The 25,917-nt window shown below is 37.8% G+C and overlaps 1 protein-coding gene across 4 annotated transcripts in view; it reads left to right on the top strand.

Moving 5' to 3' along the window:
- GNAS (GNAS complex locus) overlaps nucleotides 1–24,526 on the top strand; it is a 158,865-nt gene extending 134,339 nt beyond the window's left edge. For all 4 annotated transcript variants that reach the window (XM_049816331.1, XM_049816332.1, XM_049816334.1 and 1 more), the window contains exons 6-12: nucleotides 15,667–15,721; nucleotides 17,439–17,512; nucleotides 18,338–18,396; nucleotides 20,291–20,411; nucleotides 21,504–21,634; nucleotides 22,148–22,215; nucleotides 23,105–24,526. In XM_049816331.1, coding sequence (XP_049672288.1) covers nucleotides 15,667–15,721; nucleotides 17,439–17,512; nucleotides 18,338–18,396; nucleotides 20,291–20,411; nucleotides 21,504–21,634; nucleotides 22,148–22,215; nucleotides 23,105–23,251 — 655 coding nt within the window. In that variant the 3' untranslated portion in view covers nucleotides 23,252–24,526. The remainder of the gene's footprint in view (nucleotides 1–15,666; nucleotides 15,722–17,438; nucleotides 17,513–18,337; nucleotides 18,397–20,290; nucleotides 20,412–21,503; nucleotides 21,635–22,147; nucleotides 22,216–23,104) is intronic.
- Nucleotides 24,527–25,917: the final 1,391 nt, after the last annotated feature.

The raw sequence follows: 25,917 nt of genomic DNA on the forward strand, positions 1-25,917 counted from the left end.
AAATATAAATTATATCGGTCTTTATTTTTTTTTTCTTCCCCATTCTATTGTCTTTAAGCAAAGAAACAGAAAATCGTAAGGTGTGTTAATAAAACATAGGTCTCTCAAATGGAAGTGAGTTCGTTCAAAGGAGGGAATTTTTCTTTTTTAATTAAAATGAAGGATATGCTTATCTGCAGAAGTACTCCAATGATGTTCCCTTAAAACCTGTATTTAGATGCAGTGTGTAATTCTGGCATGGTTTATTAGCATCTCAGATCTTTTTAAATTTTCTCATCTGCTTGTTGGCAGTCTGTTCCTTGGACTTCCTGTGCATGTGCATTTATACAAAGAAGATAACTAGTTTTACAAGCTTAAGCTATATGACCTAAATGTGGGTGGGATGGGGTGAGGGAAAAGTGCCATATTGAGAGCTCTGCACCTGTCACTAGTTTTGAGCATCACAATCAATACAGGGCAGCTAGTGTGTTCAAGATCCTGCAAAAATGTCTTAGGCTGGAAAATGTAGAAGAAAACAGAGAATGGCTATATTTAGTATTTGCATATTATTAACTTCTGTCTAATACATCAGTTGCTAAGATGAGGCACCCTTTTTTGTGGTGAATCTAATAATTTGCTGCTGAGTAGAGGAAGTGGAGTTAAAATACTGTAGCGTGATAAAAGCTGTTTCACATATGGCTATAATGTTTATAGACTGTGTATGTATAAGCACCTGACCCAGTGTAAGGAACGTAAGAACACACCTCCTTTTCACCAGAACCATTGAGGTTGCTCTCCAGACTTTCTCCCTATCTGACCCATCTGATCTGAGTCTCTTCCACCTTCCAGTCTTTGCTGCTGTTCTTAGTGTAAACCATGATCCGGAAGCTCTAATTATAGTAAGGCAGAACAAATGGAAATCCTGGAATTGTCTTCGGCACTCTTAAATCGCGTGGTTTCTAGTTACAGGTATCAGAGCAATAGGTGAGCCAGTCCAGGCTACAGCTGGGTCACGATTGTTCCACAAGAGCTGCTGCATGCCTCTGCTTCCTAGCACAGCTTCGAATTGCCCATTTATTACCAGATCTGTGGGCTGTGAATGTCAGATGCCCACTACGTTTTAGGCACATATTTGAACCAAGACTGCAACACTGAAGGCTGTACATCTTTCAGTGCTTCTTTGCAGTAAGACATTATAAGAGAGTTGCTGGGTTTATGTCTTTGTGCAAAATAATAGACTTGGATGTTGAGCAGAGCTTTGTAAGGGCGGCCAAAGCCCCAGCTATGCATTACACTACATTTGGGGAAGAGAAATACATCCTTAGTTCCCCTCTCATCTTTCCCACTGCAGCAATTCTACCCATGTTTTTTTAGTATCTGTTGTTGTTCAGTTCTTCTCCTGAGACTGTTTAAATAAATGTTCCTTTCATGTAGAAGAGGAAATTTTTAATCTGTTAATAAATAATTTAGGTTTAGGGTTTCAGCCATTTAAAATGCAAACATGAGACACTGCCCTCTGCAGACAAAGAGATGGTCAAGATGTGTGTGTCCTCTACTGGTACCTTACAGCTATTAGTCATCCAGTGGAATCTGGAAATTTTCTTGAACTTGAGCGCACACCTTGGGCTCTTCAGCTTGGCTTTTCTTTCCCTCAGATTCCCTGCTGCCTGGTTGTGATTGAGGTGGGGGGGAGGCGGGGAGTCCACCCACTTGTGGTGCAAAAATGAGTTGTTATTCATAGCTTTGTGATACTTTCTTTTCAGTGTAATAAAATAAAAAAGCATAACCCAGCATCACTGGAGTTTCAGAGTTAATGCCTACTGAGAAGAAATTCTTTTCCACCTCTCAGTGTGTTTGTTTCGTGCTACCTGCATAGGTAGAGCTCATCACACCATTTTGTACTTGCTTCACAATCATAACAGCTAGAATCTTTCTTTCGGCCTTCTCCTTCCCCCCATCCCCTGAGGAAAGGGGGGCTAAAGTGAAGGTTTCCAGAGAACGTGGCATTAATTTAGATTTAGCAGACTTTTGTACAGTATACCTTATCGCAGAGGTTCTCTTCAACCTCGGTAGAAGGGTGGTTTGTGGTCAAGGCTCTGGCATTGCCTGAGAGCACAAAGACCCATGTCAGAAGAGAAGGATAGGGCTGTGGGAGAAGACTCCCTGCCCAGGCTTTCTCAGTCCTTGGCCTCTGAGGCCAGTGAGGATGCTGAGGCTGCGAGGGCGGTCCGTGTGTATGTGTCACCTTCAGTACCTCCTGAATCTTAATATTCTCCTGAGTAGAAGGTTCCCTTTCAAGATAGAGCTATCCATTCTGCTCTTGAGGGTTTTTAAAGTTATAATGCTGAAATAATTATGTTCTATGAATAATATATTTAGTAATTGTTTAGGTAATTACTATGCTTTTATATAACTGTAATAAATAGAGTCAATAAAGCTAGTTTAAAAGAACTAATTCCACCTGAAGCAGCTGCATTATCAATTCCTCATTGTAACATTGTTTTAAGCTAGTTAGAGAATAAGGGATTTTAAAAGTCTTTCCAAAATTTCCCCTCACCTTCTTTTTCCTGTGTGAGTTTCCCAACAACTCTTTTTCACCCACACACATCCATCACCCACACACATCTCTGCACATTTACTCCAGTCCTGTCTTGGTTCCGTGTTTTGCAGCACCTGACTGCTTGTCTGTGAGTCAGGGAACTGCAATGGAAAACCTCTCTGTGCCGAAACCAACAGACATGACTCTTGGCTGAGAGAGGAAACAGGCTAAGGTTGTGCCTTGTCAGGGATTTTACTTTTCCTGTGCACACTTCATTCTAAACTCTCTGTTACTTTAATCTTGAAAGCACGCGGCTTAGAAGAGTCCATGTTAAAAAATACATTTTTCAAATGTTAAAAGATGTTTTGCAAATATAAAGTGTATCCTACTGTCTGTTTTACAGACGTTTGAATGATGAGAGATTTTAGTACTATTTTTAAGGTCTTTTATAGCCAGTCTTCTGTTTTGAGAGACGAGATTTAAAGGAGTTCGTATTTTTGTAATGATTAAAATTCTGCCTCAGGATAAGTTGAGTCACGTTAGCAGGTCAGTGGGGAAGAGAGGAGGAAGGGCCAAAATATTTTATTTAAAAGATTCTAAAATAGAGTATCATGTCCCTTGCTAAATTAGCACTGTTTGTGAGCCTTCGTAAAGCCACAGCATTCTATGAGGTGTCCATTTTAATCATAAGCTTAAAAGCACTAAATATTCAAATGCATTTGGGGGAAATATTCCATAGTCAATGACTATGTATTGGTGTTACCATAAACAACATGTGAGTAGGTGAAGGTGGCGGGTCTATATTAGATTTTCCTTTTAAGAGTAGTAAAACTCTAAGCAAAGAGCAAAATCATGAAACTGAATGACTGACAGTTCTTTTTGTTTGATGTGTTAAATTTCCGTGAGAAGAAAAGAGGGCTGCACTTCTTCAGAAACATGGTCACTCCCCGTGAATGGCTTTCCCACAGAAGTAGTATGTTCATCTTTATTGTTTGCCTTTGAATTTGGCTTCAAGCTTGATTTCTTGCTCCTTTTATCTGCCTGAATGTACTGCGTACCAGGGAGAGACAAGCACTTAAATTGGACTTCTTCATTTTATTGTATGGCAAAAGAACACAGAAACAGATATTTGCAGGTGATGCTTTTCACAGTAACCAAAGATTAGCGTCACTGTACTACTCAAAATTAACAGGATAAATTTGCTATTACAGCTCTGTATCACTTGCTTGTTTTAAAATGATTTTTTTAAACTATGTCTGATATTAAATTTCATGATCAAGCAAATGTTTTCAAGAAAAAAGAATAACTTTACATTGCAGCTTACTTCAAGATGAGAGGTGTGCTCTTTACAGATGCTTTTAATACTAGATGCCAGGCTGTGTGTCTCCATTTACAGAGGCCTGGAGTTGTTTTTCCCAACTTGAAAAAAAGAACGTTAAAAAAAAAAAAAAAAAAAAAAAAAAAAAAAAAAGAGGGGGCAGGGGGGGAAGCACATCTCTGAGAAAAGCAAAAACTGAAATGTGAGCTGTTGTGAGTTGTTCAAACAGTCGGCTCCTGAACAGGTATTGACAGGTAGTCCTGTGAAGAGGCTGACTGCCATTCCAGTCCCGAGTGCCTGCAGCAAGCGTTACGTGTGACGCTGGCGTAAAAGAAATGAAACATTTGAGCATCCTGTGAGCAGGATAACAGTCAAAATTACTGCCTTTTTGCAAAAGAACCTAACTTCCTAAAATACTGAACAAAAATCTCATTTGGGATGGCATCTAAGTAGGCAAAATTCCAGCACTGGGTTTATATTCTTGCATGCTGGACATGTGAACTATTTCTCTGAAGACCTTTGTACAAGTGTATTTAAATAAGGCAGTGAAGTCCTCCCTACCACCCTGCTCAAAACCCAGCAGCAGTTCGTCCTCCCATTGTTTTGGGCTCATCTGGGGCCCGATTCCTTCCCTGAGCTATCACCGCTTCCCTAGTTCCTGCGGAAATTCAGTCCTGGGATCAAAATTCCTTTTCTGTCACATGAGATCATGTCAGCTCCACCTACCTCTGTCTCTGAAATTTCTGTTAAAAATTATGTTGGCCATTTTTCAGATAGCAGTTGGGGAAATGCCTGGTTCTGTATTCAGAGTGTTTGGGGTTTAGGTTATACAAGCCCCACACAAGCTGAAAAATGTGGGAACTGTCTGAACCTTTGATTTGTCCGTTTTTGTTTCGTCAAAGTATGGACACCACTATGAAGGATTAGTTTATTAATTCTTTTATCATGTGAAAGGCATAGTGCAAATACCAATAAATAACACTTATAAAGCATTTTGTGGCTGTCAGATAGTATAGTTTTATTCCTACTTCAGATCTAGCTCTTTAGTTGTCTCCCCTACCCCCACCCCCCACCCACCCACTTTCTGGCTGTGTTTTTTGGTTGCAGCTGTTGAGGGAATATGCTTTTATTAACATTTTAAATTATTGACATAATTTTTATTTTAATTATTAGTGATGTTACTAATTTTGTCAGAATAGTGCAATTTTAAAATTATATGTATGTGGTGGTCTTTATCAACTGAAAGTACTTCCACTGATTTGATGGCACTGGAGGGAGCTAAAGACCATGAGGACAAGGTTCATATAAATACTTTGTTGAAACACAATGAAAGGATATCCCATTAAGTTCACCTGTTCGAATTGCACAGAGCAGCCTAAGGTAGGGGACATATACTTACAAAATGCATAGGTTGTTGCCATATTAAAAATGACATCTGAAATTGAAACAAGCATTCATTTCCTGATTTGAACTCAAAGATGTTAGGAAGCTTTCAAATAAATTTACATTCTGTAGAGGCACTCTTTAATTCCACTAAAAGTTATTCATATTGATTTTTGCCTATATGACTTTGCTTAAACAGTCTCCTTAGTCTAAGTTAGCAGCAAATATTCTTAAACCTGTCTAAGAAGATCCCTGTGGCACCTGATTGATTTAAATAGATTTTGAAAAATTATTAAATTTAAAGTTTCCCTCTAAGTTCAGCCCCCACAGAGCACAGGAGTGATGCAGGCAGTGATGCAGTTATGTTGATTTCTTCTGCTGTATGTAAGGTCTGTGACTTTAGCTTACAATTAAAAAGAGTTTGCAAAAGAAAAATTCCTGACCTTGTTCATAGATACAGACCTTTTTCTACCTTCCAGAAAACAGTTCATGATCAGCCATACTTTAGTTCTCACTAGTCCAGCTTGATTGTTTTCTACATAGTAAAGACCATGGGGAAAAAAATGTTATTTTCTAACAATTAAATATTAGACTTTAGCTTTTCATTCCTTGTGTAAAATTAAAAACTGTAGTCTTTAGTGTGCAGAGCTCTTGCTGAAATAACTGAAAAAGATACCAAACTTGATGGAGTACTGAGGAGTTTGATTCTTCAGGATGACAGTCTTTGAGAGTCATAGGAGGTTAAAACCATTTCAAATGTCAGGAAAGACAGAAATTGCAGCAGGTAAGTCACAGAACAGCCCGGGAGTGCAGGCTCCTGCGTCAGCTCTGCCATTCACCATGCCCGATGCCCACCCTCATGTCCAGTGTTTGATTTCCCTGGGAACTCTCCAGGCCCAACGTACCGCTTGCCTTTCATTCTGCTGCCAGTAACACATGAATTGTTTGGAGATGGCTGATACTTTGATTTCTGATTAAGTCACTTCTTGTTTTATTTTAAACAGTAATTCATTAAGAGGGATAAGTAAAAACGAAGGCAGGCAAACAAAATTGTTTTGAAGTGCAGAGGAAGAGATAACATCCCTTATCGAAAGAAACAGATTTGATAGTGTTTTGCAAGAGATGGGATCATTAGAGCCGAGTCTCTGGTATGTTTGGCCCACCAAAATTCAGGAAGATTTGGAGAAGAGGAGCAGAAGGCAAAGCAAAGTGAGAAATGCTGTTAGGTGAACATGTAATTGCTTCTCCTTTTCCCATGTTTTTTGGTCTTCTTTTGCAGCCTACTTAAAAGAAAAAAGAACGAAAAAGTTAATAGGGATTGTGCCATGATCCCCTCCACTCACTCACGCCATGTTCCTGCCCTGGGCTTGTCCTGGAATCAGATCACGACGTAGTGATCTCATCCATGCTGTTACCTTTCATTTCTGTACCCAACCTTGGCCTTGGATCAGCTTAAGTTTCTGCCTGGCATGGTGAAGTAATTTTCTGGGGCGGGGTGAGGGGCTGTTCTGAAGTTATTTGACATATACGGGCTTGTATTGCGGAGTGAGCCTCGGAGGCACGCAGTAGTGAGTTGTTTTTAATTGGTCTGTTTTGGTAGTTGTGCGAGTGCGAAAATACCTTCATACAAGTTCACAAAGTAGGAGCGAAGGCAGCTGGAGGAACCTCAAGTGTTTGTGTCGGTTACCGGTGGGGGGAAGCTGTGCGGGGCAGCATTTGAAAACCAGTAATCGAGTATGGTCACAGGCAGCTGGTTGTAATGTTTGGGATAAAACGTGCTCCCGGTCAGTGGGAAGTGTAAAGGAGCACAGACGATCTGCTTGGGGGAGGCATCCCTCCAAAGCTGTTGCTGGAGGAGGAGAGACCCGTAACCAGCATCAGCTCGAGGTGAAGAGTTAATGGCAGAGGGGATCTGGCAGGCGTCCTGGCAGTGCTGTGGAGGCCCTTCCAGTGAAGGACTGGAGTGTTGGCCAGGTTTGGGTTGCCTTGTAGTGTTTTCTGCTCTACAGCCCTCTCCCTCTCGTCTTTCTCCCAGACAAACCCGGAGAGTTTGTTCATTATATGAGCCAGAAAGGGCTATCTTGTAATAACTTCCAAATTGGTTTCTTAAGGAAGAAAAAAAAAATACATATATAGTTCTTTTTTATGTAATTTAGATCAAAACTTGCAGTTGATTATAGGCTTTTAAACTAACTTGGAGTATCTTTATAAAAACCAATAAATCCTGAATCACACTACATTGCATGTTATAAAGTACATTTTCCAAAATACTTCTGTGAAAACTGCTGTTTTCTGAAACATACATTGTTCAGATGGCAAAGAGCAAACTGGATGTGGTGAAGGGGAGGGCGAAGGGGAGGGAAGTTTACATACAGCTTTAAGCCTGGATGGAAGTTACTCTACAATTTTTAGAAATGAAAATATCCATGTAGGGACCTAAAGGAATCCTGTGGGCTGATGGTGCAGTTTGTGTGGAGCGCGTGCACGGTGCCTTTATGGCATACGGAAGATATTTCACTGTGGCTTAATGCTCATTATAGTTGCACTTTTTTGATTACCATCTGTAGTCTCTATTGGTTTTTGATAGAGCAACTAAGATTTTATATTTTGGGAGTGGTGTTTGCTGTGTTATATCATGCTGACTACTATTTCCAGTGTCGGTGAAACAGCAAAGTCTTACAACTTCAGTCTGATTCCTGAACCGTTGCTTTCATATGCTGTAGAAAATATTGAATCTCCTGATTATACAAATGTCTTCTGTTGGGTAATATTGACAAATACACTGAATAACATTTTTGACATAACATTCTGTTCCCACACAGATAATTTGGATGTAATTGAATGGGTTGATCAAGAGTCTGTGCTAAAAATACGACATTTTCTCACCCACTAAGGGAAAGAAAATGCTTGCTCAAAAGGCAGTTTTGTCAAGCGGAGCCGTTGGAAAGTGGGCTGGGTTATGCCGCGACTACTGATTCTGCCTTCCGCCTCTGAAGGCACGGCTCAGGTCTGGCCCGAGCTGCAGACGCAGCTGGTTTGTAACCTCAGTGTAGTCCCCGGCTGCAGTTTTGTCCCCGCTGAGGGTCCGAAGTGGCGGCGTTGAGGGTGAGGAGGAGAGCAGCCATCGCTGCAGCCTGGGAGAGGGCTTTGGGGAACCCACGTCTCGTACCAGGCTCACGGAGCAGCCTGGGAATGATTTTAACTGGAGCAAAGCGCGCCAGCCCATGCAGGATCCCATCCAGGATGCCTCTCCGACTTGCAGGAGCGCTTAAATGCACTTGAGCCAAAAACGTACAGAAATAGTTAGAGGGGGAAGTTTTGAAGATCTCTTTTCTTTTCCTCTGTTTTTCCTTATTTTAATGGTCTCCTGGGCAAAAGACTGCATTGTTACAGTTTCAAAAGCGGTATGGTTTTGCTGCAGACTAGGGGAAAAGAAAGAAAAATAGACCTTAGAGAAAGACTGACTGTTTAGTATGCAATAAAGTAACTTTTATACTTCTCCCAATCTCCTATCAAATAAATCTCATGCTAACAAGCAATCAAAACTGTTTCTCTGCCCGCCGCTCCACACAAGCCGAGCCGCATTGTACCTTTCCAGCCTTTGAAACTGCCTGTGCCTATTTTTATTTGTCAGGCCGGGGCTGGGCTGGCCCCATTCCAGATGTGTCTCACAAGATTTGGTGCTGATGAGCTATTTATAGCACTGTGGTTCCATTGTCATGGCAACCGTGCTAGAGGCCAAGGCGGCTGGGAGCTATTTCTGGACTTGTGCTGTAATGTAAAACTGATTGGGAAAGTTAGTGCATCCTCTAAGCCAGACTAACTTTAGACAGGCGGGGGGGGGGGGGGGGGGGGGGGGGGGGAGAAGAAAAGAAAAAGAAAAAAAAAAAAAAAGAGATAACTACAACCTCTTTAAATAGATTTTTCTTTTTCTCCTACTTTTTCCCTATTTGTCTTTCCGATCGCTAGCAGTTTTTGAAGGGGTGGTTTGCCTTCTGCCAGATTTGTCTAAAATTCATTCATGCCTCACGGCCTCCTGGCAGATTACACTTTTTTAATTATGCAGTTTAGGAAGCTGGGTGCGTAACCAGCCTTGTTTTTAGGGCAAGGTTTGTATTTCATGGCAACACAAAAGTAAGGGGGCTTTGCTGGCTGGTCGGTGGGGTATGTTCAGGGGGTTTTGCAATAGTTGGGAGTTCTTTATACCCCGTAGTTTTAATACTCTATTTTTTGTGTGTGCTTCATGTTCTCCACACCATATAAGGAACTGTAACCTTGATTACCACAAGATGATTCCAAATATATGGAGTCATACTTTTCAGCTTTCTCATTATTTGCTTCAAAATTAGACCCATGGTGCCCCTCCGCCTCCAAGTGGCTGGAATGCTGCAAGGTTCTTCTGTAATTACAGCTGGGGCCGCTCTCAAAATCACTTTTCTGGGGTGTGTACGCATTAATACTATCTATAATTAAATTCTGAGCTTTAGACTGTTTTTAAATCTTTTTGTGTGACTTGCTGCTTCGATAAGGAAATCCTAATAACCGATTGACTTGAAATTGGAAATAAAAAAATATTTGCAGCTTCTTGGGAAAGTCTTCTAAAGAGTTATCTTTTGGTTTACTTCTGTTCAAGTCTTATACTACATTTTGAAGTTAATTTCCAATATAAATCTGTTTTTGAATGAGGTCCTTAAGTCTGAGAACTGACATGCAGAATTTGTTATGGGAACATAGTATGTAAGATATTTTTACATGCAATATAGCGGTCTGATAATTATACCAATGATATTTGTTACAGTACTGTCTCTACATGCATGTCTCTAAAGGCTTTTCTTTTTTTCCTTAATTCTCTTTGTGAAGTAATTGCAAAGGTTTTGATGGAATTTTTTTTCTCTCTCCTTATATAGTTTCGTTTAGGGGGAAAAAAGACCTGTGCCTTTCTGGATATTTTTAATTGTCCAGTAACATGTTTGTGGCACGTCTTCTGTGACCACCTTAACAGTAAAAATTCCACCTTTGCAAATCATAGAAAATATCAGCATTTCTTTAAAACAAACAAAAAAGTCTAAAGTCCCAATTTTAAACCTCGTTTTGAGGAAAAACATGGCAAGTTTGGTTTCATACACTGTCCATGTTTGCAGGATACCATAAATACTAGCAGATTGAGTGTTTGCTTATTTTATTTGCATCATTCCTGTAATTTTGCCTGCTTTTCTGCTTCTCTTACAAAATAACCAGCTGAAATGTAAAAAATCTTTATCACCAGTTTAAGGAATAGGATTTCCCCCTCCTCAATATCCTGCTTGCTCCCAAGAACAGCAGAAACGGACAGACTTGAGGGACAGTCGATATGCATATGCCTGCTTGCAACTGAAAATAACCCCTGTGCCCTGGAGTTATTCAGTGTATTGGCCTGCGTGGGAAGCCATGATTTTGACACTGTAGCACTCTTAGCTTTTCAGAGTTTGGAAAACTCTTCTATATTAACGTGTTTTTAAACTGTGTTAAAGTTACAGAACATACATCATGTATTTCTCAGCTCGAATACCCTTTTGAAGAGGGTATTACATCTTTGTCCTAATCCTGTGACTGTGGCTTCAGCGTAGACAATATAGCTAAAGAAAGAATTTATCAAATAGTTAACTGTTTAGCTTTTAGAAAGCTGTTGCTGAATAACAAAGGATTATGGCAAGGACTAAAAAGGGAGTAAAGTAGAAGAAAAGCATGATCTGTTCTGAGAAATAAAAAACACACTCTTGTTTATAAACACTATTAATGTTGAGTTAAACTTCAGCTTAAAACTACTGCAGGGAGCTTTGAATTAGTTTTGTAGTCCTGGTAGGATATAGATAAATAAATAAAAATCTGCTGGGCATTTGCACAGTTTGGTCTTTAGGAAGATCAGTAAACAAATACTAATTTCTTTTCAGACATAGAAACCTGAATTGTAAAGACTGTTTTAGAGGTGATCAGGGTAAATATAACATTAATTCTTAGTAAAATCTTGGTAATTCTTAGTAATATTCTGGTTACTTCTTAGTAATTTCTTGATGAAAACACATGACTTGGAGGAAATGCAAATTCCATTTCCAGTGACTTGGGGGACTCTGGGCAATTAACTTAGACCCTGTGTGCTTACCTTTAAAATAGGGTTAACGTAAGGTGTGCATTTCAGGATGCAATGGTAGAGGCAGGAAGTGAAGCATGAATGGAGGCAGGCAGGAGTTGTGAGTATGATTTACTGTCTGTAAAAGACCCTGAGGCTTTCAGAGGGAAGAAACTTCACAAATACGGAGTTCCAGTACTACCGTTGAGGGATATAAGTTATAAACAAACGTTGTATTTAGTTGGGATTGAAATTTTGAATTCTTGATTTGCAGTGTCTAACACTAAAGATGAGATCTTAGTATGTCTTTTAGGAGAGACATTTTGTATACAAATTCAGGTTCTGACTTGACCAAAAAAGAAAAAAAATCTGATGGAAATAAAGCTCTTCAAATATAGGCGTGTTGTCAGTTCGAAGAGACCTTTCCAGTGTTGTTCTAGACTGAAAACAAAAGCTCTTCTTCACAAAGCAAAAAAAAAAAAAAAAAAAAAAAAAAATTCTTGTCTGCCAACCATTTCGTCAAATCACAAAGAGTAAGATTTCAAGTTACTGTTTATTGAAAAGACAGTCAGGAAATGCTCAAGGAAGGGCAGTCTGATTTCCCCCTCCCCATTCTTCCCAAAACAGTGAAGCCGTGTTGTTTCTTGAGGTGGAAGATTTAATGTGCTATATACCTTTTCAGTGGGGAAAAATGAGCGCAGGCTGCAGTTCTTAGTCTGGCAGCAGCTTTATTCATTCGGGAAATTCCCCCCACATAGGGATAAAACAACTCTGTATGAAAGAGCTCCAGAATAAATCAGTAACTGGCATATATCTTGATCTGAAAATTGGGACGTGGTTTTGACATAATAGGCTTACTAAAAATTTGGAAAGAATTGGGGATATGTGTATGACTTAATTACTTTGACCTACAGGAGCTAAGGAGAGTTTCTTTGTATCTCTCTGTATGAAGTCTGCCTCCTAAGTGCACCCCTTAAAATTAAAGACACTTGATTCTTCACAAAGATCTGTTTAAAACATATCACGTGTGTTTTCCTTCCCCAAGCTGAAGAAAGGGAGCCAAAACTAAAACACATTTTTTTATTTCAGATTGTTTTAAATTTTATTAATGCCTTTCATTTTAATATCTCAGGGACACATCTGCTGCTGTCCTAGACATGCTTCTTCTCCAGTGTTGCTGACTACAAATGACCTAAAGTCTGCCTTTTTTTTTTTTTTTAAACATGTGTCATAGCAGTATCGATGTTTTATAACAAGGCAAAAGTGCCTTATACTAAGTGACAGTATTTTGCAGAGCAATAACTGATCCTGTTAGTTGTGTCCAGAATCTGGCCCTAAGTGAGAATTGGCAGCGATGCTGAATGAATTATTTGCTTTCTGGAAAACAGCTTTCCCATATAATCTCTGGGAAAATTTTACAGAAGAAAAAACCTGACTTTGTAACTTGGTGCAAGACTTGCTCACAGTATAAGGTTTGGTTTGGTGGTTTGACAGTTTTATTTGAGTTATTTCACCAAGGTCACTTTTCTTTCTCCCTGTGAAATTCATTGCTGACATAGTAGATGGGCGTATCTCCAGTAGACTAAGAACGATCTATAACAGCAGTGAATTCAGCACACAAAGTAGTACTGAAGTGGCCTCACTTGTGTTTTGGGTAGGGCATAGTAAGAACTAAAAATATAAATCAATGATGGTGAATTAGTTTCTGTATTAGGCTTTGTTCTTATCTAACTTGATTATTAGTTTAGTTAACTGGATAAATTATTTGGTCTTGACTAACATTGACTTAGAAGTCTCCGAATGTAGTGTATTGATCATTTCTGAACTCTCATGCTCCCACTGTTGCTCCTTATTTTAGGTGTATCAGACTAGATTGAATTACTGCTACTTTTTTCTCCTTACAGACACATTTATTTTTCAGTTGACCAACTGAAAGAATAACACCCTTTCTTTATGTTTGAGCAGAAAAATCAAAGTGTTTTTTAAAGTTTTTAGCCCTTTCTAAAGTTGCTAGAGCAGACTTTTATGAAAAGGCACATGCGCAGGAGTGCATGTTCATTTAACGTCTTGCTTTGCTCTATCTTCCCTAAAATGCCACTGGAAGCAGGGTAGGTTTTCTGTTAACTATCACACAGTGAAAGACTTCCTTCTTGAAGGAGTATTGTTACGAGTAGCAGATGTTACTGAATGTTGGAACTTGTTTTGGGGGGAAGAAGAAATGTTTATTCCATTTGAACTTGTTTTACCTGGCATGAACATTGCTATTGGAATTCATCTCAAGTACAGTACTGCTGCTCCTATGTGGCTGATGTTTTTCAAGGAAATCATAGGCCTAAAAATAGTCTGCATAAACAACAGTAAGAGGTTTGTACTTTCAGTTCCAGGTTTTAGCAATATCTTGTTGTTATTTTCTAATTGTCAGTTTCCAAAATCCATTAAGCTGATTAGCAGAGTGTTTAAAAACAAAACAAAAAACCCAAATCCAAAAAATCCACCTCTTGCATAAGGTGGAACCTTGCATAAAATGTTATGCTTAGATAAATTCGGTACAGAAAGGTTGGGTCATTGCAGTAATCACCTTTAAATCTTTATGAACATGTTGTGTTCTTAACATTTTTCAAGCATCCTCCAACTTGTGAAATTGCCACGTGATTCTGAAACTGTGGTCTTAAAAGAGAATATAATGTGGCAACACTCGTACTAGTTGGAATTCATGATTGTTGTACGTGTTTAACATCCTCTATGTACTGAACAAAGAGCTTTACTTCTTTTCCTTTGGATTTAAAAAATAAATAAATTACTTAACTGCTTGGAAGAAACGAGGAAAAACTCCAGCTTGCAAATTGCAGTACACGTTCTGTCATCAATTTTATCTTTGTATATCTGCCTCCGAGTCACCTTTCATGATGGAAATTTATCTTTACACTTTGTCTCATGTTTTTAGTAACATGTTTACTAAGATACATTTTAATGTGTTTAAAATTCCGTAATACAGACTAAACAATTACTTTTCATTTGTCTCTGAAACAAGATGGTCATCTAGTCCCTGGTGAAAAGGGCTTTACACTGAAGCTGCTGTTAAAACACAGTTATTTTTCTTCTTTCCCCTGCGCTTCATTAGATGTGTTAGAAAGTCAGTTGGGAAGCAGGGGCTGAAACTGAGGGCTAAGACCCTTGCTGATTTTAACGGAGGTCTGGTTTCTGATTTGTGAATCTGGGACGTGGCTACCATTTCCCCTCCTTTAAATTACTGCCTGTGACCGTAGTTCATGCATTTTCACCATACCTGCCTATGTGTAGGGATTGGAAGGGAAAACTCAGCTTTTCTTTGTGATTTCTGCTTTATAAAGAATTCATGCAAAGGAATTTAAAAGGAAAGTTAAAAGCATATTGGTTTCAAGACTGTGATTAATCATTAATGTTACGAGTAAAGTTAACTGTAGAAGTATTGCTAGATCTCCTAATTATACTGAAATGGAAGGTGTCTGAGCACAGTGTAGCCCTGCTTCGTGTTGGACAATGTGATTGGAAATGCAAATAGCATAAAATCTGCGTCCTGAAGCTCCTGGTTCACTACATCTTCGATTCTTATAGTAACACCACAATAAAACAGAGTTAACAAATTGGTTCCTTGAGATTTTTGGTCTTTGAGTTGAAGTGAAAGATAATTAGGAGGTTACAGTTAATTGGTAAAAACATTTTAAAGACTCCAGGATATCCTTTTTAGGTAATGCCTAATGAATTTGAATAAAATACTTTTTTTAATACTCATTTGGCCTACTACTACTACTACTTCAGAAAGTAAACTGAAAAACTGGTACCAACAATTGACAGAAAAATCAGTATTCTCTCTCACTTAACTGAATGTGTAATGAAATTGGTTTAGGGATTTCATTTATTGAAAGAATTACAGTGACAATAAATTTTTTTTAAAATAGTCATCTTACTTTCAGGAAAATTACGTGTAGGCAATTTATTTGAGTCATTGCTTTACAGTAGCAGTAGTAGATTATATTGTACAATTTATATGAATAAATTACCTAAATTAAACTACTTGTATGTTTGTTAGCAGAGGGAGCAGAGTGGGAGGGGGTTGGAATGAGATTACCAGACCTGATTAAGAAAACTGTGGATTTGGCCCTCTGCTGGGTGGTGCTAGGAAATGCACGTTTTAAATACTAGCATGCATACGTTGAGCAATTTAAGTGTATTCAGCATTTTGTGAATCTGAGTGCGTTAAAATATAACAAATCTTATCTGGGAACCTGTCAGTTACTAAAGTGTTAGATAGTTGGTCTAATTTGAGAATGAAAAGTTACTCTTTTTCTTTCCTCTCCCCAGTTTTCTAGACAAGATTGACATAGTCAAACAAAATGAGTATACACCGTCTGACCAGGTAAGGAAGGTTTCATTAAGAAATTACACAATTTATCTGCCCCCTCTGTCTTTGAGGGTAACTGTCTCATTAATTTTCTAATTGCTATTTGTGGCACTAATACAGGTATTACCATGTACTATACATATTTAGTATTCCAGTAAAAATTACTTTGTTATTTGGATTATGTTTATACATACAAATGTACTGTGAAATTAAAATCTGCCTAGATTCAAGACTTACATCGTGCTTCTGTGACACTAAAACTCAAATATCCATCTGAATAAGTAATTTATAATGTTTTGCTTTCCTTGCTGAATAACCATCATGCACTTTCTTTGATGCAAAGTTGATTGGTATTTTCTCAGCCCCACTGGTTCCCATTGTAAACCAGATTTTGTAAAAACAACCTTGTTAGAAGATTGTATTTTTTTAATCAGAATACGAATTATAGTTTTCATTTTGTTACAGATAATCTGAGGATCTTTTTAGGACCAAATCCCTACTCCAAAATCACATGTATATTCCTAACTTTCTGCCCATAAATAACGCAATTAAGCATCTAGTGTACTTTTATAGGATAAACAATCAAAAAACATATTATAATGTCCCAAACTTTCGCAGACAGTATTGATGAGGAGAGAGCAGTTTGTATCCTTTGAAGTTGTTCAAGAATAAATTAATCATTCATCCTTTTAAAGATATGAGTTTTTTTACAAATGAGGCTTTCTTATCACTGAAATAATTCTATTTTCAAAAACAAAATATTAAAAAATGTAGGTTATTATGTTTGAAATTTGGAGCAACTAATCTTCAGATACTAAACTTTAAAACAAGTATCAGTTTTATATTGGAGGCTAAGGATCTGCTGCAAATGTTACAATTTATCTGCTATTTAGACCCATTGTGAAGAAAACCAAAACTTTAAGTCCTAGATTGTAAAACCTTTAGGGTGGTATTTCATCATTAGTTATATTTGGACTGTGTACTTAGTCTGCAGCCTATGCAAATTAGCTTCTTCTAGATCAATTACCGATTAGGCATTATATATGGCTGTCACTGCTTTACAATACACAGTAAATAAAAGACGATACAGTTTGGTTTTAGTAGGATTTTGTAGCACTTATAACAATTTCAATTGTTTGTAGCTTACAACTTCTGACTATCATTTTTGTCTCTACAGGAAATTTCAAATTTTATATTTGAAAAGCCCAATTCTTATGAGATTTAAGTTGGTGAGCTCCCAGTTCTTTGAAGGAAAAATTGGAAAATTCTGAGACCTAGATACTTCTTTCAGTAGCCAAACACTGAACAGCTAGGGGAGAGATCTATCTTCTGGAGTTGGGAATTATTTGGTGGCAGTTTAAAGATCCTGTTGTGTGCCACTATCCCTCTGAAATCTGTGAATGCATGATCTAATCTCTAGGGATGGGTCTGTGCTGTTCAGAACACTTGCATTTGCTTTAAGTGGCCTGTAAATGTTTCCTCCTATTCCAAACTTGGCACTTACAACCTGCTTGTGAAAATACATATACTTTAAAAGTTGAGCACACCCATGTGTGTGCACATGTGTTCAAGATCAAAACCTTAAATGCAGCTTCGTGATGCTCTGTTCCCTGTTTTTGCAGTACAGCATACACTATCAGCGCTGGGTAAAAAGTTTTTATTTCTATTGCTGCATATATGAAGAATTATGAAGTATCTGTGTTGAATCAGTGACTTTTCCTTTATGCTCTAGGATCTTCTCAGATGCAGAGTTTTGACATCAGGAATTTTTGAAACCAAGTTTCAGGTGGATAAAGTAAATTTTCAGTAAGTATGCTTATTTTTTCCTTTTTTCTTTTTCTTTCTTTTCTTTTTTTTTTTCTTTTCTTTCTTTGGTTTTTTTTGTTGTTGTTTTGTTAATACAATGCAGACAAATACCAGGGTAAATTGGCAGACAGTCTACCATATAGTCATTGAGACTACTGTATTTCTCAAGTTGATGTTTAATAGAAAGCAAGTAGTTTACGATGTTTTAATTTAGTAGTCTGGCTTTAAAAAGAAATTCAAATTGGTGTGCAATTTTCTGCTTTTATTTTAAATAGCAAAGAACAAAATGTTTTAAATCTATTTTTACTAACGCCTTTTCTGAGTATTTGATTCATTGCTAGTTTATATAGTGAAATATTTGACCAAAAACTTTGTATATATCTGAGTAACAGAAAATGCATGTTCTCTTTACTGTCTCAGGTTAGAAAGATTGCTTGACCCAAACAGAAACTGCTGAGTTTTAGTCTGGTCTTGTTGAGTTTAGATCTGCGATAGTTGTTTCAGCAAGTGACTTGTTGTAGGACCTTTTTTAATGTCTTGGCTTGTAAGGGTGAAAATGAATCTACAATGTACATACACCAGAATTTCTTACCTTCAAGTGTAGGTGTTAGTGAAACTAAACATAATTATATTTTGTGATGAAAGCTCTGTGTGCATATGTTGGTGGACTGTTACCTGTTCAGGTTCTCATAATCCTTGATTCCTTTCAGCTTTTATGACACCAAAGTCCTAAAATTTCTTATATTTTCTGTTTGTGTTCGGGGAAAAAAAAATATAAAAACAAACACAAAGAGTATTCTGACTTGATTTATGATTTTTTCTTAGTATGTTTGATGTTGGAGGGCAACGAGATGAACGCCGAAAATGGATCCAGTGTTTTAATGGTATGATTAGAATTTGTTTGTTTTATAAAATAGTTCTCTGCAAAATTTTAATGCCCAATCTTAATTTTTTCACTGTGTGAAAGCCATCTTCTTTTCCATGTAGCTTGTTAAGGAATTATCTAGACAGTCATACAGGATGGAATTTTTCTTGACATGTAAACTTCTGTAACTGCATGGAATATCTTTGAAGGAGAATGTAGGTGGAAAGGTTCAAGTTTAACTTAATATACCTTGTCCATTTTCTTCAGCTTCCCTCTCTTCATTTAATTAGGTTTAATTGGCGGTGGGTTTGTGCATTATATGCCAGCTATGTGAGTGTTAAATGCCAATATTATATTCTGGCTTCCAAATGAAGGTTTACATACGTTTGTGCCTATACAAAATATACAATTACAGGATAATTAATATGCATAAAATCAGAAAATCATATTTTTGCACATAATTGCAGCCACGTTGCTATGTTATGGGTGCTTCTTTCAAATCAGCACCGACCCATTAATGCAGTATGAGATTGCAGGGAACATCTGTCTTGTTGGACAAGGTGTTGCAATATGGTATGTGCGTTGTATAGCGTAGCCCCAAAATGCCCTTGTCAAAAAGGTTTATGATGGATTTTATAAATCTGCACTTTTCTAAGGAGCCATGCATATTAAAATAATTTCTTGAAAAACAGCCTAAGGGGAAGGCCCTTACTGAAAACATAGGAACAAATACCCTCATTTAAGTAACCTAACATGTAAGCTAGATTCCTTAGAATGCTGACATAGCACCAGCCTAGATACAGGTAAGACCTGAAACATTTGCAGGCATTTTGTAAGATCTGGAGTTTTAACACTGATGTCCCTATCAGTTTAGTTCAGGTGATTATATTCTTAACTCTCATACAGTTTAAATTAGGTAGTTTTGTGTGTATGCTGAAGTGTTACATGTACCGTCAATGTAAAATGTTTCTCCACACAAGTTTTCTTAAAGCTAGAGCTGGTGAAAATATTTTTGTCTTTGTCTTTTTGTTGTTTGGGCAAAACATTTATGAAGCTATGCAAAAGTCTATCTTTTTGTAGAAGAGTTATAATGAGATGCTACAGAATAGATATAGTAGAATGCAACTTAGAATTCATGGTGTTTTGCTACAGTTACTGTCTTAGAGTATCACCTGAACACTTTATATGTGTCTGGAACTACTGTGCAATATTTTCTTCTTCTGTGCTATTAATAACAGATTTGTTTGGGTTTTACTTCTGCTCCTTCCTGTTACCTCATGATCTGACTCATCTCTTCTGCTGTTGATGTCTGAGGTAGATGAGACTGGAAGTCAGTGTAAGGGTTCTGGAGCTGCACAGCCACACAGAAACACAGACATCTGGATTCTGTGATCCTGGGAGTATCTCCCAGAAAAGAGACAGGGGCCTCTAAGCAGTATGGTACACTGTAGGAGGACTAGAACAGTTAACCATGAATTCACAGTAATCTACTGGGTTTTTTTATTACTATTCACGCAGATCAAAAGAGCCATTTGTCCTGAGGTCTTCCCCCAGGGGCCTCCCTGTCCTTTCTTGATAGCTCAGAATTGCTTTCTAAATTTCTTCATACCTTTTAAATCTTCTTTAAATTCTCCTCTTAGCTTTCTTCAGTTTCTCTCTCTTGCTTCTGTTCCTTTCTTTCCTACATTTTCTGTCATTCTGTCAGCTTCTGTTCTGTGGCCTGCCTTTCCTATCTTTAATGATTTCTTCACTTTCTTTTTTTTTATTTCTGGTACTTAGAAAGCTGTCAGCAATAGCATTCCAGCCTGTTCTCTTCATGAAGCTGAAAGTCTGACAGCTTTTTATTGAGCTTTGGGATTCCTGGGTATTTCTTCTGAAGTTTGGTATTAACTAATGGGTATTCCTTGATTTAGATGTGACTGCTATCATATTTGTGGTGGCAAGCAGTAGCTACAACATGGTTATACGAGAGGACAATCAGACCAATCGGCTTCAAGAAGCACTAAACCTCTTCAAGAGTATCTGGAACAACAGGTCTGTGAATTGAAGTTTCATTGTTCATATCACATAAATTAGTAATCGTGTCTTACGTTATAGTCAAGACTTGCATACTGGGCCTGGCTAAGATATTTGTTTTCTTCATAGCAGCTCACATGGTGCTGTGTTACAGATTTTTTTACTGAAACAATACTGATAACACACTAATGCAGCTGTTGCTGAACAGTGTTTGTAGAGCATCAAGGCCTTCTCTGTTTCTCACTCTGCCCCCCGCCTCCCCCCCCCCCCCCCCCCCAGCGAATAGATTGGGGGTATGCAATAGGTTGGGAGGGGACACAAGTGAGCAGATGACCCAAACTAACCAAAGAGGCATTCTGTACCATATTAATGTCATGCTCAGCAATAAAAGGGAAAAGAGGGGGGCTTAGGAGGGTTAGCCATCTTGCTGGGTATTGGTCTACCCACAGGAGGTGGTGAGTGATTGCCTTTTTGCATCACTTGATTTCTTCTCTCTTCCACTTATCCTTCACTTGTTAAACAATTATTGTTTATATTTTTTTTATCTTGACCCACAAATTTTCTTGTTTTTATTCTTCCTTTCCTCTTCCTCCATCCCACTGAGGGGGAAAGTGAGCGAGTGGTTGTGTGGTGCTTTGCTGCCCACCAGCGTTAACCCACAACAGCAGCGTAGCTGGTGTTATTTGCTTCTCACAGTGCAGTCCAAGCTAGTCTTTGATTGCAACTGTCTACCTGTTACGTTAATGTCCAATACACTCACCTAATTGAAGAAAACTCTGGAGAGTTACAGATTGGTAGTTGCCATATTGAGGCTGAAGTAATTAAAGCAGTGATAGAGTGGCACACTGAAAGTGGATATGCTCACCTGTTTGATGTATTTGGATTAGCAGTAGAAAGTGGGCAACTTTCATTGCTTGCGCTAGGAGCACACAAACCAAAGTCAGGGTGTGTACACCCAGAATTACACCATAGGATTCAGGTATAAAAGGAACCTTTCAAAATTATTATAGCGTGTCATATGAATGTTGTCTCCAGAACTGGATTAAGTTTCTTTTTGCTGTATGATCCTAGCTGTGCCTTCTCAGAGTATTTGGTTTCAATTTTCTACAGGTGGCTACGGACCATTTCAGTAATTCTTTTCCTGAATAAACAAGATTTGCTAGCAGAGAAAGTTTTGGCAGGGAAATCTAAAATTGAAGACTACTTTCCAGAATTTGCTCGCTACACTACACCAGATGATGGTAAGATTTTTAAGTTTTATTAGCAATTTATCATTTCTTTCTTAATCACATTTGTAATGTTTTTGGTAATTTCAACTAAGACTTGAAAACTGTTAAGTAGATGTAATCTTCATTGTCTTTCAACCAAACTGTAATGTTAAATTGTAGGTATTAATAATGAAAGAATCCTGTCTTATATGCATTTAATATATAATAATTTCATCATGCCAAAATCCTCTTACTTTGCTGGACACAGTACAGCTTGTCACAGATATGTCCTCTGGACTCCCCCTAGTCATATCTGCGGTCATTTCTCTAACCTGCCAAATGGCTGGTACTATGGCCACTGTAATATTCCTTTGTTCTCCTGAAATCTTGCTCATTTAGATAATATGTTATGGTTTGTCTTATAGTCAGTTTTGCAAAGTATGTTTCTGTCATATGTGAGCAGAAAACAGAACAAGTTATGATTTTTAGGTGCTATCACCAAAACACAATGTTTTAATAAGATATACTTACATTATTATTATTCAGCAACACCAGAGCCTGGTGAGGATCCCAGAGTTACAAGGGCCAAGTATTTTATTAGAGACGAGTTTCTTGTAAGTATTTCCTTTCTTTCAGTATTTCTCATGTGATTCTTCTCAAATATAAGCTTTTACGTACCTTCTACTATTGCAAAATGCTGTCACTTTTTGCGTTGTTCATATTTAACATCCACACTGCCTAAAACACGGTTATGTTTAAGAGCCTTACTGCCATTTGTTAGCTGCTCCTCAGGTATTTATTTGTTGACTCAGTATGTAATTAAATAGCAAAAGAATTGGTGAGAATTAGGAAACCTCAAATAGAGTGATGAGTCAAGTCCTGCTGTTCTTAATGGGTACAGATTTTTATTCCATGCATTATTTCTGAAGATAAAGACTAAGTAAAAGATGCATCATCCATAAAATATTAATGTTCTTTTCATATTATCTTTCTCATTACTGGTCAGTTGAAGCTATAACGGATTTTTTTAAAAAATTATTACAATTACTTGTAATGGTGAGCATGGCAATCAAACTGTGGACTCTCTTTAAAATGGAGCAAAATAAAATTTTGAGGGAGGCTTTCTGTAAGTGTAAAGCAGGGATAAAAGCCTGGTTCAAGGAGGTAAAAACCCGCTTTCTTCATGGACAAATTAACTAGGAGTTGTGTGGCTAATTCACCAAAGCCGCATATAAATAATAGCACTTTTCTGAGTTCTCCTTCAACTCTGAAATTCCCCAGTATGCAGCGGCCTTCTCACCATATAATTCTGATCATTTTAAACGTCATGTTTCAGGTGACAGAGTGAAAAATTGTGGGCGTTTTGCCACTTCGTTACACCCTTTGAAAACACAATGCACACATACTTACCTTAACCTTCATTCATCTGAGTTTTGAGAACATGGGGGGGTGGTCCCCAGTCAGTTTTATTTTAACCCAGTATCTCTCTCTTACTTTTAACAGAGAATCAGCACAGCAAGTGGAGATGGAAGGCACTATTGCTATCCTCACTTCACATGTGCAGTGGATACAGAGAACATCCGGAGGGTTTTCAATGACTGTCGGGACATTATTCAGCGCATGCACCTTCGCCAATATGAGTTGTTGTGATGGAGAGCACTTTTTTCTGTGTTTTGGACTCCTTATTCCTTATTAAAAAAAAAAAGAAAAAAAAAAACCACCCTTGCCCACATAGGGTGGAAGAGAACTGTTTGAATCTCCCATTGATTTGCACCCCTCAACTTTTTCTCCTTGCTGGACAATAGCAGCACTTCTAAGCTTGCTTCTGTACCCCTCGGACAGTTTGGGATGGCCCCTAACACTTAAAAGGCCATTTCCATGAGGATTCCCTAACACTGTTATTAACAAAAAAGAAAAAAAAAAAAAGAAATAAAAACTAATTAATTAAAAGCCCTGAATGTGGAGCACCTGAAAGAATTGGGGATAAAAAATTAAAACATAAAACAAAAATTGGGGAGAGAAAACTTTAGGTAATTTAGCACTGTTGTGGGCATAATCGTATAACCCGTGATCTCCACTTTGTATCATTCACTGCTTCAGACTAAAGAAGGTGCCAAGTCACAGACCAAGTTTGAAGACAGACACTTGAGTTTGGTTCTCTGACTGTAATGTGGCTTTGAACGGAAATACTGACAATTCTACAACAGACCTAGACAGTGCAAAAACCAACTGCTACCTTTCAGAAGGGTATTTTTAAAACCAGTCTTGGTGGTCTAAAGACAACCATGGACATTGACATTTATGAATTGAACTGCGTATGGCCTGTGATTGCAGAAAGAGTTAACCACACACTGTTTTCAGTTTGTCCACTGATGATCCCGTCTGCTATAAAAATCATTATCTGGACTGTAGTCCTCACAGTCTTTCCCTTCTTTTTCTTCTTCCCCCCCCCTCATTTTTTATTTTACTGCTGGATTATTATTCTTGTACAGACTGTAAAATGTATTATTTTGTACAACTTTATTGAAAAAAAATAACTTGTAGAAGATCTTTGTGCCTTGATTATGGCTGTACCTGTACAATGAGCTAAGATGTAAGTATGTTTGATTGCGCTGTACAGCTTTGTCAACCCTATCTGCAGCATTAGCTCAAGGTAGGGAAAATTTATCTGTAGTTTAGTTTTTCTGGTTTATAAAAGAAGGAAAAATACTGTTTAGTAAAAAAAAAAAAAAGAAAAAAGAAAAAAAAAAAGAAAAAAGTACAAATTGTGCAAACTTAACCACTTTAAAAGTGAGGTCTTCAACAAGTGACCAGATGTTGCAGCATCATGCTTTTTAATTTTTAGCTTTAATTCATTTAAATCTCTATCCAAATGCAAAACATGGCTTGTTTCTACATAAACCAAATTTTGCTACAAATTACAAATGTTAGTCTTTGGTCATTCATAGTCCTTTTTGCTAAAGACAAAACCAGAACAATAACAGACACATAGGGCATCATGCAGGTCTGGTGACCATCTCTAGACTGGGCCAAATACCCCACCAACCTCCACTTACGCTGCGTGGGCATACTACTACCAGAATGACAAGGTGTGCACTGCCCTTGGATTTGGCCACTGAATTCCAGTTTCAAATGACATTTTTATTTCTCTTTTAATAAAGAGATACTTTAGAACCTTTTTGTTTTATATTAACTATATAAGTAGCTTAAAGTGAAGATGTGTGGATTTTTCTTAAACTTGAATAATTTATGCAAATTATATGCTTAGAACAACATGTGGTACAGTAAAAAGAAAAAGAGCAAAAATCACTGTAGCAATAAGAGAGCATGTAATTTTAGTAACTACTACACTGCTTTATATTTTATACCTAGGTGTTTTATGTCTCTGTGAGTGTGTTACTTTTTCATGTGTCTAAACCTACGTGTACAATTTGTACAGAGTCAGAAATTACAGCTGTAATAACACATCTAGAACAGTGTTAGCCTATATTACTCAAACACCCCTGCTCCCCCTTCATTTACACCCCTAAACTGATCTGGATCTTACTGCAGTGACTTTAAAAGGAAAACAAAAGAAACAAAACAAAAAACAAACACCAAAATACTTGCCTCTCTGCCTTTCACACTAGCTTCCCTCCACCCAAGAGACTGTATTAACTTTCTTTTTTGGGAAGAGGTCCAGTTTAAATTAAAATTAGGGTGTGATCAGTGATGTCTGTGCAGCTAGATTTGCTTCAGGTATCAGATGCAACTGTTCAGAATTGTGAGTTTTCATTGCTTGTGTGGCTAAACGTCTAAATGAAAATTAATCACCTAGTCCGTTTTCATGTAAAGAGCAGGGACGTGATGGAGTTACTCTCCCATCTCTCTTAATTCAAAATTACTAGTGATCTTCCAGAAGACACTAAAACATCTAAAAATTTTAGCTGCGGTTGCTACTCATCTTTTAAATAATGATCTTTCCTGTTCACAGGTTTAGAAAGTTGCCACCTGAACTTTGTAGAACTATAGGAGAACATGACCGAAAATAACCCCCTACAATTTAAGAATGTATCCAGTGCCTGTAGGTTAAGGGCTGGTGTTTCCACTAGGTAAAAATGGCACACACATAGTGGAAAGGAAATTCATTGTGAGCCTTAATTTTAGTTACAGGAGCCAAAATCTTTAATTTAGTGCCAACCCTTATCTTTTTAAGCCTAGGAGGAGTTGGTGTAAACACCAAATTTATAAATGGGGAAAACCTTTAGTGGTGTGAGGAATGTAATCTCTGATCTGAGAGAAACAAAGCACCTCCATTAACAACAACAAAAAAAAAA

The sequence above is a fragment of the Accipiter gentilis genome, chromosome 14, assembly GCF_929443795.1.
Source record: "Accipiter gentilis chromosome 14, bAccGen1.1, whole genome shotgun sequence".
NCBI lineage: Eukaryota > Metazoa > Chordata > Aves > Accipitriformes > Accipitridae > Astur > Astur gentilis.